This window comes from Chenopodium album, chromosome 1 (genome assembly GCF_948465745.1).
Source record: "Chenopodium album chromosome 1, dcCheAlbu1.1, whole genome shotgun sequence".
Taxonomy (NCBI): Eukaryota; Viridiplantae; Streptophyta; class Magnoliopsida; order Caryophyllales; family Amaranthaceae; genus Chenopodium; species Chenopodium album.
In genome coordinates, this window is record NC_137834.1 from 88,296,296 (window position 1) to 88,310,984 (window position 14,689).

At 36.5% G+C, this 14,689-nt stretch overlaps 1 protein-coding gene across 1 annotated transcript; it reads left to right on the forward strand.

The window, feature by feature from the left end:
* Positions 1–648: 648 nt before the first annotated feature.
* On the forward strand, positions 649–5,910 carry LOC145561799 (choline-phosphate cytidylyltransferase 2-like). The gene is made up of 8 exons (XM_081621911.1): positions 649–962; positions 1,701–1,814; positions 2,130–2,225; positions 2,398–2,440; positions 2,549–2,704; positions 2,836–2,904; positions 5,047–5,157; positions 5,240–5,910. Exons 1-8 carry the CDS (start codon positions 826–828, stop codon positions 5,540–5,542), a joined length of 1,029 nt encoding a protein of 342 aa, XP_081478037.1. The 5' UTR covers positions 649–825; the 3' UTR covers positions 5,543–5,910.
* The last annotated feature ends 8,779 nt before the right edge of the window (positions 5,911–14,689 follow it).

The following is a 14,689-nucleotide window of genomic DNA, read 5'->3' on the forward strand; positions in this document are numbered from 1 at the left end:
TTATAAATTATAACAACATCCGATAAACTAATGTAAGACGGTTCCTTGAGAGACATATGTTAGGAAATAAACTAAACTTATGATGCACTCCGTACCTTTTACTTATTTTGGGGAATAAGTAAAATATCCTAGTTGATGTGTGTTTCTAGGTTAGCATATATAAGAGGATTTAGGCTTATTACAAAAATTTCCTCATAAACACTTGTCTTTTTTATTATCGTGTTTTTGCTATTTAATTTACATTGTGTTGAGGTTGACTTCCCAAATCGTTCCATTTGTATCGATCCGTTATACTCCTTCCGTCCCCTTTTAATAGTCACTTATGGACAAATTTTAGTCCCAAAATGTTCACCCCATTTGCCTTTTCCAACAACTATTAATATTAATTTTTTACCAAAATTTCCTCCAATTTACGACAATATTTGTGCAAATTTAACTTTTCTATGTAAATTTTGTTTTCTCATGTACTTTTATTACTTTCTCTTTCTACTTTTTTGCATACACAATATCAATTTACTTTTTCAATGTGTTTTAACTATTCTTGTGTTTATTAATTCTATTGAAAAATGCCTATAAGTGACTATCAAAAGTGGACGAATGGAGTAATAACATATAAACCGGATATTCTTTAAAAGAGGAAAAGGGCCCCTCTTTGCGCTTAACGAGGGGTAGAGAAGAAAACGTAGCACCAGTTTTTGCAATTGAGAGAGAAATATGGCAAATCGAGAGAGATCGATACGACAAGCATAGTATCAAATACATCAATCATCATAATCTTTACACCTTCCAAATTTATTTTCCCAAATCAAATTTTATTCAACAAAAATGTCAAATTCTACAAACCCCAAATCTACTTGGTGTGCTGACCCTCCTACTGACCGCCCTGTTCGTGTTTATGCCGACGGAATTTACGATCTCTTTCATTTTGGTCATGCTCGATCCCTTGAACAAGCCAAAAAATCGTACGATTTTCAACTTTTTCATCTTTTTGATCTTTGAATTTTTCTGGGTATTGTTTGAATTCTTAATTTTTGTAGTTTATAAGTGATTTTATTTATGTAATATGGTTTTGAATGTGAGATCTTTGTTTGTCAATTTTGTGGGATTTTGATGTTGTATTATAGGTAAATCACTGAATTGTAACAAAATGAAGTTAATTTGAATGATGGGTTTTTTCTGGGTATTTCCTTAGATTATATGTTATTGGCGGTTCAGGAATTGTGTGTTTGTATTTGAATATGATGTGGGTTTTCTGGGTATTTTATATTCTGTTGATTTTAATTTTATCATATAGTAGTTTTTGGTGGGAATTTAATGCTCTTTAGATGTAAGTTGATTGGATCATTATTAATGAGGTTTCTCTAATGTAATTTCTTCCTATTGTTTTCTATAGGCGGTTTGTAAATCGTGTTTTCTAAGTGAGTTTAATGTATATTTACACGATTCTGTTTTAAAAATTACAGAGGTTTATGAATCTATTCATATTATATGGTTATATATTGTGGCATCATATTGTGATTATACTTTGTATGGTTTGTCAATTAATGGGGTTTTGCCTCTGCATTCTTTGATTTGTCTGATTATGATTCATATATATGTGGTTTATTATGTACTCTGAAAGTTGTCTTTGTTGTTATGCATATGAACCCGGGATACCGTTTTCGGTTGAATTTCTTTCTAATTTTGGATGTTCTATATAGATTTCCAAACACATATTTGCTGGTGGGATGCTGCAGTGATGCAATAACCCATAAATACAAGGGGAAAACTGTTATGAATGAAGCTGAGCGCTACGAATCTCTTCGTCATTGCAAGTATGCTTTCTTTCCTCTTTTAAATTATAGCAGGAATGCATATTGGTTATTTGTTTCAGTCGTATAGATATTTGGCAAAATATGGTTATTGGATGCTTATAGAAAATAGCTTTTATCCTAGTTACAAAGTACTTAGTGTTAAGTTTTGAGTCTTATTGTCATGAGTTGGTCATATCTCGTGACAACGGATCTGTGAAGTTTGGTGTCTCTTGGTCAAGTCTTTTTCCATGAGTTTTGTCATGTTCAACTAATTTTATTTTATTGGAAGATCATGTGGTTTCCCCTTTTATCAGATTTTATGATAATCTTGTGCAGATGGGTTGATGAAGTTATTCCTGATGCACCTTGGGTGGTAGATCAAGAATTTCTTGACGCGCATAAGATAGATTATGTTGCCCATGATGCTCTTCCGTAAGTGTAATATGAACCTTTGTACCTAACATTGGAAACTATGGTTTTTAGATGTGGACGTTTGCTGTACTCTCTTTTTGTTGATTTCAGTTCTTCACTTTTCTATCTAATCTATTTTGAACTTTTCATGTGTCAATGCATAACTAGTCAAATTATCCTTGATTTCTTACAGTTATGCTGATACCAGTGGATCTTGCAACGATGTCTATGAATTTGTGAGTTTGTTTTAAACATCTTTTAGATTAGCTGCTATAAAATTAATTTTGCTATACCTTAGCAATAGCTATTGGATATTTTTTGGTAAGTTAGTTTCTTTGTGGCAGGTCAAACTTGCTGGAAAGTTTAAGGAAACCCAACGGACAGATGGTATTTCTACTTCAGACATCATTATGAGAATTGTTAAAGACTACAATCAATATGTGATGCGTAACTTGGATCGTGGATATACGAGAAAGGAGCTAAATCTTAGCTATGTGAAGGTGTAAACTCTTCCCTTATTACTTTTTTCATGTCAAATTATGATGCTTTTGAGGACTTGAGGTGGTTTTGGTGTATGACCCTTGATTTATATATCAGTATTCTCACATGTTTGTACGTTTTGTTGTTACAGGAGAAACGTTTAAGAGTCAATATGAGGTTAAAGAAACTCCATGAGAAAGTCAAGGAGCAGCAAGAAAAGGTAAAGAGGAGGTTAATTTATTTTCCATGCTTTATAGCTGCTTTTATCTATTATTCTTCCTGTATGATGTATCACTTTGACTTTCTTTCCAATGTAATTTATCCGCTTGAACATAGTTACATTTTTGTGCCTAAACTCAAGCTTACCTGGTTGTTATCATGGTCAGAGCTTCCAAGGAATAGTTCTCTTTTATGTGGAGATTAGTTTTTTACTTGTTATTATGGTCAACGAGGTTATAGCTTGTGTCTTGTGGGATGCCTCTATCCTGGCGGCCTGGCAGACACCCTTTTTAACTTTACTGTTTATACATAATGGTTTATATGCACCATCTACCTCTTGCTTCTGCTTATCACATCAGTAGAATGCTTAAGATAAGGGAAAGTGTTACCAAAGTCAATTCCCTTGAGGCCTTGCATGCGTGTTACCCTTTTTCTTGATGAAGAGGATTTTTGGTGGGCTGAGTGGTTCAACTTCTTGTTCAGAAATATATGTTAATTAAGGCTGTATTTAGGAGTTTTAGAATCACCTTCCCCCCCCCCCCCCCCCCCCCTCTTTATATTTAATTTCCCACTGCTGATTTGGTATGCATCGAGTGGGTAAAATGAATGAATGCTTGATAATTTGAACACTATGTTGATATAAACTGTACATTTACATATACTCGTGTTATTCATCTTTGAAAGTGGTATTTGGACACATGGTATTTATATTTAAGCAGTTAGATTACGTTAGTTATAATTTACAATTTGTCAAAGATTGACATAGACTCATCAATGTTGATATGAGATTGTCAATTCAGGATAGCAGGAGTACTTTGTTTCAGTGTGTTTAAGCATCTGACAATGTTTATATGAGAAGAGTTAATTATAATACCTTATATTGTTGATGTGTGGAGTATTTTATAAAATCAATTCACAGTTTAAACTTGAAATTGCCCAAGTATGTATTATGTGCTGTTTTAGAAAACTGCCACCTAAAACAACCATGGGCATCTTGCCGATCTTGGAGATTATGATTGTGGCAAGTTGATTGAGTTAACATGAATATTTTTCTTTGGGGAAGGAGTGCTAAGATATTTTGGGAATGCTCTTTTGACTTCTGAGAAGGTTGAGGGTTCTGAAGTCTGATCACTAATATAGGTGGTATTTATTCAAATTATATGTAACATGTCCATTAAACTCTCATTGGCATCTTGGATATTTTGATTGGCAAGTTGTAGAGGTTATGTGAATATTTTGGCAGACATTGTCTTACCCAAACCCCACTCATAATCCTACCCTTTTTTTTTAACTAAATCTTACATTTATACAGCTTATATCTCTCTTACTTTCTTACACTTGCCCTACTTTCTACATTCTTTTTTCCTCCCCTTGGTTTCTATTGCTATTGTAACTGTAGCCTTATTCAGAACGGGTGTAGTAACTAACTAACTAGTTAGCACACACTTTTTGTTTCTTGAATTTTGAAAGTAGCAGCTAGTGATAATGATGTGATGACTGTTATACAAAGCCCTGAAAATAGAGCTGGCAAATGGAGCACTCTGTTTTCAGTGCCAGGCGGAAGTCGATTCATTACTAATTATCTGCTGTTATGGACATGGTTGGCTTAGGCCTTCGAGAATTTTGGTGATACTAGTATTTGCTGTAGGGAAGTCTTGCTTTTATGAAGTTCTGTTGATTGGGCAAGTTAATGTTATGACCAATCAAAAGATTACTCAACGCATTTCAAGTGTCAGTCCTTAGTTCAAGGCATCTTGGCAATTCTGTTAGGTTATCATCTATCGTCTGTCTCACCCCTTTTTCTCCTTAAAACTTAGCCCTACTTTTTTCATGGCTTCTGAAATTACCTTTGCACCTACCCTTAAATTGTATTAAAATGCCCACAACTCTTAATAGATATGTGTACAAGGCTACTACAAGCTCTTATAATAGTGCAGTTTATGGCTTTATGCTGACACAGGTATCACTGTGTGCGGTTGATGTATGTGGATGTGGGAATAGTGATTGTTTGACTCATAACGAATGGGTAGTCATTGTTTCCTAGTTTCTTTAGTGTTATTATGGATGTGAGGATAGTGATTGTTTGTACATATTACCTAGTCTTGTTACCTTTACTAACAGGCACAACATTACTTGATTGCAGATCCAAACGGTGGCTAAAACCGCTGAAATGACTCGTAATGAATGGGTGGAAAATGCTGATCGCTGGGTAGCTGGATTCCTTGAGATGTTTGAGGAAGGATGTCATAAAATGGTATACATGCTTATAAGTTGGAACTTTTACATTTGAAAACAACTACAACTATACTAATTCCTACATTGTCGACATTCATCAGGGAACAGCTATTAGGGACCGAATTCAAGAGAGTTTGATGGGGCAGCAGTCTAGAGGTTTGCTGCCTAATGGAATGGTAGATGATGGAGAAAGTGAAGAATACTTTGACGATGATCCTTACTATGATGATGAAGATGAGTACTATTATGATGAAGATGAGTACTATGATAATGAAGAGGATGAAGAAAAGGATAAGCAAGACAAGGATACGAACAAACAGGAAAAAAATGATGAGAAATCGAAGAAACAGGAAAATACTGATGAGAAAAAGAACGAACCTGTGAAAATAGAAGAAAAAAATTAGACAGTTGGGAGTTTTGCTCGTCACTATAGGTTGATACGTACTATCAGAGATGATTTTCAAGGGGTCTATGTAAAGTGTGACAGACATAGTAGCGTGTTTTCCATTGTATTTGTAGCTATTACGGAGATAGTACAGGTTTGCAGGACCCAAGTTGTTGATTAGTTTAAAAGATTTACTTGCTACCGCACTTACACCCCCTCCGCACTCTCGTTTTCTTAGCTTGAAGGACAAATGTAAAGATTGAAGAAGATGAACAACAAACCCGAGGGCGGGTTGGGTTGTTGAATCTTCTCATGTTTTGATCTTGTAGGAATATACTGTTTATGTGGACTAAAAAGCTTTTGGTATATAGCCTAATTGTTTTATAATTTCAGCTATTAACTTTTGAAAGATGGATCATCTTCAAATATGGACATATGGTAGATAGATGATTATATCTTTATTTTGACGTTGTCAAAAAAGATGATCCCAAGTAAATCATAATTCGTGTAAAGTTCGTCCAACACTCCAATCCCATCAAAACTAATCACCCATTAGCTTAAAGATTACTCAAGATATCATTCATACTGTCATTCCAATCTCCATTATCTAAATCAATTTTTCTCTTTGATTGTCATATTATCTCGAACCCTTTTCATACTTAATCTTGATCTTGTTCTTATACTTCGTCCGTATTTGTCACAATAAGATAAAATGAACATTTATTTCTGTTTCTTGAGATACTTATATTGAGTACTACGCATAAAATAATGACTAAATTACAGACGAGATTTGTTCAATAACTCTTTCGACCAATAGCGTTCCCAAATACATTATTGATAACCAAATTTTACCGATGGATCGTGTAAGTTGGATTTAATATTGATGTTGGTGGACTACTGATTAGTCATTATTGGTCAATGGATAGATTATAGATACACTATGCAACTACATGGTCTATGGATTATGTTAAAACCCCACTGAGGATTGAGGAACAAGTAGAAGATAATATGACAGGGTAACAGATTACGTCATCCATTAAGCCGTTGTTTCCTGGAAATAGCGGTGAAATCGGGGAGTTCTTTTCTACAGACATTCTAGGAACAAAGATAATTACTGTAAGATGCAAATTACAGCACAAATTGTTTTCACAATTAGTGCTTTTCACTTTCAAATTTAGATTTTTCCTCCTTTATAACATAGGCAAAAGCAATGTTGATGCAACTCCAAACAAGAGCACAGTAGTTCCAGGCATGACTGATGAATTGTAACTATTTCACTACTTGAGTTTAGAAATATCTCATGAATTCAATATATACACAAAATGCCAACAACCTCAACTTTGCAATATCCCTATTCCCTAACAAAATTTTAATTTTTATGTAGTACGTAGTATACTTGTAGTAAGCTGTAACAGTAGTAATATAATACTATGCCCAAAAAATGATCTATCATACGAGAATTAAGTCTGGTGCACAAAATGACATCACCAAAAACAATGAATGAGTCAATGAAGCTCTATATCAAAGTCCATCTCACCTTCAATTTCACCTTCGCCTTCATCAATTACTTGGGTTTCTTCTTCGGCACCACCACCAACAGAAGAGTTGCCACCATCAGAAGAACTCGACGATGACGACCCATCTGACGATAAGTCGGTAGCCGGATTCGAGTCGTCAGACTCTACCCAGTCGGCGAACTTCCGATTGAACAACACATCCCGGCCCATAAGCAATTCATCGGCGGTGAGAAGGCCGGAAATCAAGCACTTCCTCGGCATCTCGCCGTCAATCAAGTGATTGATGTTGAGAATTGAGCCTAGCGATGCATTTTCGTGCACCCAAACACGCTTAGAATTAGAAATCTTTGACAACTCAAGAACGCAGAATTCAGCTAAATTAGTCACCGTAATTACATCAAAATTCAAAAGCAAGATAGTTTCAGCCAAGATTTCCTCCTTCAAGTCTTTCAATTCATCCTTGAGAGCGTAATACTCTGAGGTATACTCCATACCCTCCCACTCTTCATACGGTCTTTCTTGAAGATTATCTCATTCTCCCTGTTATGTAGACGGAGTAAATTCCTCAAATGCAACGTCGACGGACAAGGTGGATCAGCATTATTCACCGTCCACCGAGATCTGGGTGGCAGAATGGGAAACTCTCCGGCGTCAAAGGGAAAGTGACCAACGTCAAACCTGGGATCTCCTTCACCACCGTAGGGATGAAAAGGCTCGATCGGTGCCGGAAGAGGGTCGACCGGGTGGTGCGGTGGTTCCGGGAAAGGGTCATCCGTGTGGAGGGGTGGTGGGAGAGGTTGGTAATGACTAAAAGAACAGTATAATGCAAGGGGATGTGCAGAAACAATTTGCAGAGGAAATGACCGATTATTCTCATTACCAAAAGCTGAGCACAGCACTCAAAATATATACAATAAGACAAAGATAAGCTTTTAGAGAAAAAGACTAGGAGCAGAGAATAACGGCTAAGATTCTCTTTTAGGAATAATTCAGACCCTTAACAAACTAAGCAGCTGGCACAAAGAAGCTGGCAATAACTAATTTGATTCTCTTGACATAATTACTAAGATAACCCTGCCTCATTACCCACCTTCAAGCTGAGTGCTTGGATGAACGAGCACCAAGCTTGAGCAGAATGTGTTGATGTTGATTCACAGACAGTCCCTTAGTAAGGATATCAGCAAGCTGGTCTTGAGATGAGACATAAGATGTAATCAGATCACCAGACTTTACCATGTCTCTAACATAGTGGCAATCGATTTCCACATGCTTAGTCCTTTCATGAAGAACAGGATTTGCAGCAATGGCTATTGCAGCTTGATTATCACAGTGAAGAACAGTAGCACCTAGGTGAGATAGACCTAAGTCTTTTAGAAGAGCCTTTAACCAAGTAACTTCACAAGCAGTTAAGGCCATGGCCCTGTATTCTGCTTCTGCAGATGATTTTGCAACAACAGGCTGTTTCTTGGATTTCCAAGAAATTGGTGATTGTCCTAAGAGAATGCAATAACCAGTTGTTGACCTTCTGGAAGTTGGACAACTAGCCCAATCACTTTCACAAAATGCAGTGAGTACAACAGCAGAATCAGAAGCAAGCAGAATGCCTTGAGATGTTGTTCCAGCTAGATACCTTAGTACCCTTTTAACAGCTTGCATATGAGTAGAAGTAGGGGAATGCATAAACTGACTCAACAGTTTGATTGTAAAAGAGATATCTGGCCTGGTAATAGTCAGATATATAAGTTTGCCAAGAAGTTGCTGATAGACAACTGGATTAGGAAGCAATGTGCCTTTGTCAGAAGAAAGCTGAAGATGAGCATCAATGGGAAGCTTGAGAGGTTTAGCATTGAGTAATCCCTGTTCTTTCAGCAAGTCAGTGACATATTTCTTCTGGGACAGAAAAATTCCATGATCAGTGTGATCTATTTCTAGACCCAGGAAGTATCTTAAAGCTCCTAAATCCTTCATATTAAAATGAGAGGAGAGAAATGCTTTCAATGCACTTATTTCTGTGCTGTCATTGCCAGTGATAAGGAGATCATCAACATAAATTAAAACAGCAGTAAAGGACTTGCCTTTAGAATTGGTGAAAAGACTGTAATCAGATTTTGATTGTTTGTATCCAAAAGATTCAAGTGAGGAAGACAACTTCACAAACCATTGTCTAGGGCCTGCTTCAAGCCATATAGGGATTTAGTGAGTTTGCAGACCAAATGAGAGTGTTTGATTGGTGTTTGCCCTTGAGGATCAACACTGATTCTAGAGCCAAGACCAGTGTACCCTTGAGGAAGTGACATGTACAGATCTTCAGTCAACTCTCCATGCAGAAAAGCATTGGTTACATCCATTTGAGATGTAAACCAATTTTTCATAGCAGCTACAGCAAGCAAAGTCCTGACAGTTGTCATTTTAGCAACAGGTGCAAAAGTCTCACCATAGTCCAGACCAAACTGTTGCCTGCATCCCAAAACCACAATTCTAGCTTTGTGTTTCTCAATTTCTCCATTGGATTTATATTTTGTTTTATAAATCCACTTGCATCCTATCACTCTTTTGCCTGCAGAGAGAGTAGTAACAACCCAAGTTCCATTTTTTTCACACTGCTCAAGTTCTTTGTTCATAGCACAAACCCAATCAAAGCTAGTTACAGCATCTTTATACAGGATAGGATTCTGAGTTTTGTCAAGACAAGTCATGAAACAATGAAACTCATGAGAAATTTCCTGAGTTGCAAGATTAGAAATTTGCAGATCAGATTTTTTCTTGGGTTGAATGTAATCCTTAACCCAAAAAGGTGGTTTAGAGATTCTTGTACTTTGTCTGACTTGATTATCATTATCAAGTGACTGAGGAATAGGAACAGAATTTTGAGTGTGTGGAGAAGTGGGAGGAGAAGAAGTAGAGGGAGAGACAGGAGAGGAAGGATGAGTATGAGAGGGAGTGGATGGATTTGAGATATCTGAGATGTCATTACCAGAACTGAGTTCAGAAATATCATCCATATGTGAAGTATCAAAATTCTCTTTATTTGAGAGAACTAGTGGTACTGGTTTCATATAATGTTCAAGAGAGGACATTTGAAAAGGAAAGACTGTTTCATTGAAAATGACATCTCTTGAGACAAAGATTTTTTTATTCTGTATATCAAGGAGCCTATAGCCCTTCTGAGTTGCAGGGTAGCCCAAGAACACACATGGTATTCCCCTAGGCTGAAACTTATCAGAGTTGCTATTAGGATTAGCTGCAAAGGCAAGACAGCCAAAGACCCTGAGATGTGAGTAATCTGGAACAGTGTTGTATAGCACCTCAAATGGAGTTTTATTTTTCAGAACAGGAGTAGGTAGCCTATTTATAAAATGCACAGCAGTCATTACACACTCTCCCCAGTATGACAAAGACAACCCTGCCTGAAACCTTATAGCTCTAGCAATTTCAAGGATATGCCTATGTTTTCTTTCTACTCTGGCATTTTGCTGTGGTCTGTCCACACAAGATGTTTGATGTATGATTCCAAGATCTGCAAAAAATTCTTGACAGAATTTATCATGAAATTCTAGAGCATTATCTGATCTCAAAAACTTAATTTTCAGATTGAAATGTGTTTCAGCATATTTAGAAAATTCCCTGAGCTTAGAAAGAGATTCTGATTTCTGCTGCAAAAGATAGATCCAAGTAGTTCTGGAGTAATCATCAACAATTGTCAAGAAGTATTTGTACTTCCCCCTTGTACACACCTTGTAGGGTCCCCATATGTCCATATGAATCAGCTCAAATGGTTGAGAGGCTCTAGAAGAACTCAGGTCAAATGGCAGTTTGGCGAATTTTGCCATTGGACATGTGACACACACTTGACTGTTCTCAGTGATTGTTTTGTTAACACACTGAATATGCTTGAGCTTGCCCAAAGAAGCATGCCCAAGTCTATGGTGCCAGACTGCAAAGGACACTTCAGCAGAATCAGAGTGAGCAGTTAAGCATGTTTGCACATATACAGGACACTGAGAGACAAGATCATTTCTAAAGGAAGAAGGTGAAAGATAGTACAATCCATTTCTAGCCTGTCCAATGCCTATCACCTTATTTGAAAGAGTATCACTGATAATACAGTGAGTGTTGCTGAAAGACACTTCACACTGTGAGTCCTTCATCAATTTATGAACTGATAGAAGATTATGCCTAAAATTTGGCACAACCAACACATTCTTCAAAGAAAGAGAATTAGGGAGCTCAACAGTTCCAATATGAGAGACCTGAGATTTTGCACCTGTGGGGAGATTAATTGTAAGAGATTGTTGACATATTCTGGGGTTTGTGACAGATTGCAGAGAGGAAGTCATATGATCCGAGGCTCCTGAGTCAACAATCCACTCACTAGAGCTAACATCAGCTGTGTTACATGATACCATGCCCGAAAAACTTTGGTCCAATTCATCATCTGTGTCATTTCCCTTCACAGGCAAGGGAAGTTGTTTTAGCAGCTGTTGAAATTACTGCTGAGTAAGAGTAACATTCCCAGTGCTTGGAGCAGCAAGCAAACCAGGTGTGTGAGCAACAACAACCAGTTTAGGAGTTGGCTTGCTCCACTTTTGATCCTGTGGTCTGTGCTGCACAGTGTCTGTTTTCGACTTGTGGTGCCAGTTGGGGTAACCTACAACCTTCCAGCATCTATCTCGTGTGTGACCCCTAACACCACATACTGAGCAACTAGAAGACCTTGAATCACCAGCATTGGAAGCCTGAGAAGAAGGATTTCCAGAATTTCTAGGATATCCAGAATATCCCGAGTTTCTGCTGTACATAGCTGAAACATCTGAATCAGGCTGAGAAGAGAGAAACACCTCTCTCTGACTCTCCTCTTGTTGCAACATAGAACAAGCACAATCAACAGTAGGAAGGGGAGTCAGCATAAGCAACTGGCTTCTCATAGCTGCAAATTGCTCATCTAAGCCATTTAAAAACTGGAACAATTTTTGCTCTTCTTGATACTTAGAAATAGCATTCAACAAGGACCTAATCTCAGCATTCGACTCAGTGACAACAGGCAAGGAATTCATAGCATCTATTTCTTCCCAAAGACTAGACATACTAGTAAAATAGACATTTATAGAGCTACCATTCTGTTTGAGATTGTACAGATCCTTATTCAATTTATACTTCCTAGAACCATTAGTCAGAGAGAAACGTTTTTCAAGTTGGATCCATGTTTCTCTAGCTGTGTTAACAAATAAAACAGATTTTTTAATTGTGTCTGATAAACAAGCATGAATCCAGGAGATTACCATTGCATTGCAGGTGTCCCATTGATCTGCCTTCACTGGATCAGCTGCATAAGTTGATCGAAGAACAGTGCCAAGAACAAAGCCAACTTTCTTTTTAGCTGAGAGAGCTATCTCCATTGAGCGTTTCCAGGATCTGTAATCAGCAGAGCAAGTAAGCTTTGCAACACTGATGGAATAAGAACCATCATTAGGGTGTAAATACAACACACTACTAGGATCAGCTGCCATGAGAAGAGAGAAAGCAAGAATACTGAGACCAGAACAGAAAAACAGGAAAGAAAGAATAGAGAGAGAAGAAGAAGATCAGAGAAGAAGAACAGCTGAAAAAGAAGATAAACAAATGAGAAAAATAATCTTCTGCTGTCAATCAATCCCGATGTTGCATAACCTGCTCTGATACCATAATGACTAAAAGAACAGTATAATGCAAGGGGATGTGCAGAAACAATTTGCAGAGGAAATGACCGATTATTCTCATTACCAAAAGCTGAGCACAACACTCAAAATATATACAATAAGACAAAGATAAGCTTTTAGAGAAAAAGACTAGGAGCAGAGAATAACGGCTAAGATTCTCTTTTAGGAATAATTCAGACCCTTAACAAACTAAGCAGCTGGCACAAAGAAGCTGGCAATAACTAATTTGATTCTCTTGACATAATTACTAAGATAACCCTGCCTCATTAGTTGGTGCGGTGCCGGAAGAGGCTTAACCGGGTGGTCAGGTTCCGGTGCCGGAAGAGGGTCAACCGGGTGGTGCGGTGGTTGGAGAGGATGGTCCGGTGCCGGAAGAGGGTCATCCGGGTGGTGAGGTGGTTGATCCGGTGCCGGAATAGGGTCATCCGGGTGGTGCGGTGGTGAGAGAGGGTGATCCGATGAGTTAGCCATTGAAGGGTGGTTCTTGAACAGAGAGAATCAGATTCTAGAGAGAATTTTATGGAATATTGGATTCTAGAGAGAAGTTTCTGAATTGCGTGGAAGAGAGAGAAATGTTTTGGGGGAACCGAAATTTTTTAATTGTATTATGATTTTAAATACTATTGTGTGTATTATTATTTAATCATAGATTACTTCATCTATTTCCCTCAAAAAAAAAATTAAATAGATGTTAGTTTGATGTTTGATTTTAGCATAATTCACAGAACAATTTTAACCAGTGTGAGTGATTTATATATGAAAAAAAAAAAAAAATTATTCAAGTGGATGATTATTGGAATCGTCTAAATAATTTTTTGATATTAAATTTCTGCTTATTAACAAATAAAAATGTTATTAGTCAAATTGTGTGTTGGCATATATTCAAGTTGGTGCATTTATTTTGAAATATACATATACGTAGTATATATATACTTCCACTATTACTTAAGCAAAAATACTTCATTTTAAAAAAAAAAAAAAAAAAAAAGGTTTTATAAAATGAGCAAAAATACTTGACAAAAAAATCCTTAAACCAATAGGCAAAAAAAATTATTACGAATAAAAACATTAAGTCATTAAACATGTTAAATCAATCTAAATCTTTAATGTTGAATCAATCTATAGGCAGGTTCTATCTACCTACCTTTTGTGTTTGTAATTTTTTTCCCTCCATTTATACATTGCTTATGAACTTCTTTTTGAGTAAAGAGTTGAAACTGATGGTGCTCTTTGACTTCGGTAAACAAATCCTATTTGTGTTGAATTACGATCGGTAGATTCAGGTTATCCCAAAATGTTAATTACTCTTATAATAAACTTTACACTTAGGACTTGTTCTCTTCAGCTTATTTTCAGTACATTTCAGCTCCAATTAGTTTGGTTCACTTCATTTCCTAATTTTCTTCTCTCATAAAATATTCAGTTCAATTCAATTCAGTTTAGTTTAGTTCCAATCAGTTTAGTTCACTCCAGCTCAGTTCAGTAAATAAATTCAGTTCAGCTTAGTTCCAATCAGAAGTTCAATTTCATGGGAAATCAATCTTTCAAGGAATTTGCAATTCCTATATTCTACCAAACGAGCTCAAAAAGTGAAAATGGAAGAATTGAAATTTCATGGAAATTTAATTATCCCATAAAACATGAGAAGTTAATTACTTACTTCCCCCTTGGTCACTCAAAATTCCCATGAATTTCAAATTCCCTTATGACAACCAAACAACTTAATACCATTTTTAAGAAATTTTTTGAAGGAAATAAATTCCCATGAAATATAAATTAACATAGGAATTAAATTCCTATGTTAACCAAACAAGCCGTTAGTATTTTCTTGCGTTAACCAAACAAGCCGTTAGTATTTTCTTGGCAATAAAACTTTCCATTTATTGTAACTTTCTATAGGTATTTAATTCTCATATGCAACTAAACGGGACAAAAATGACAATTACTTATTAC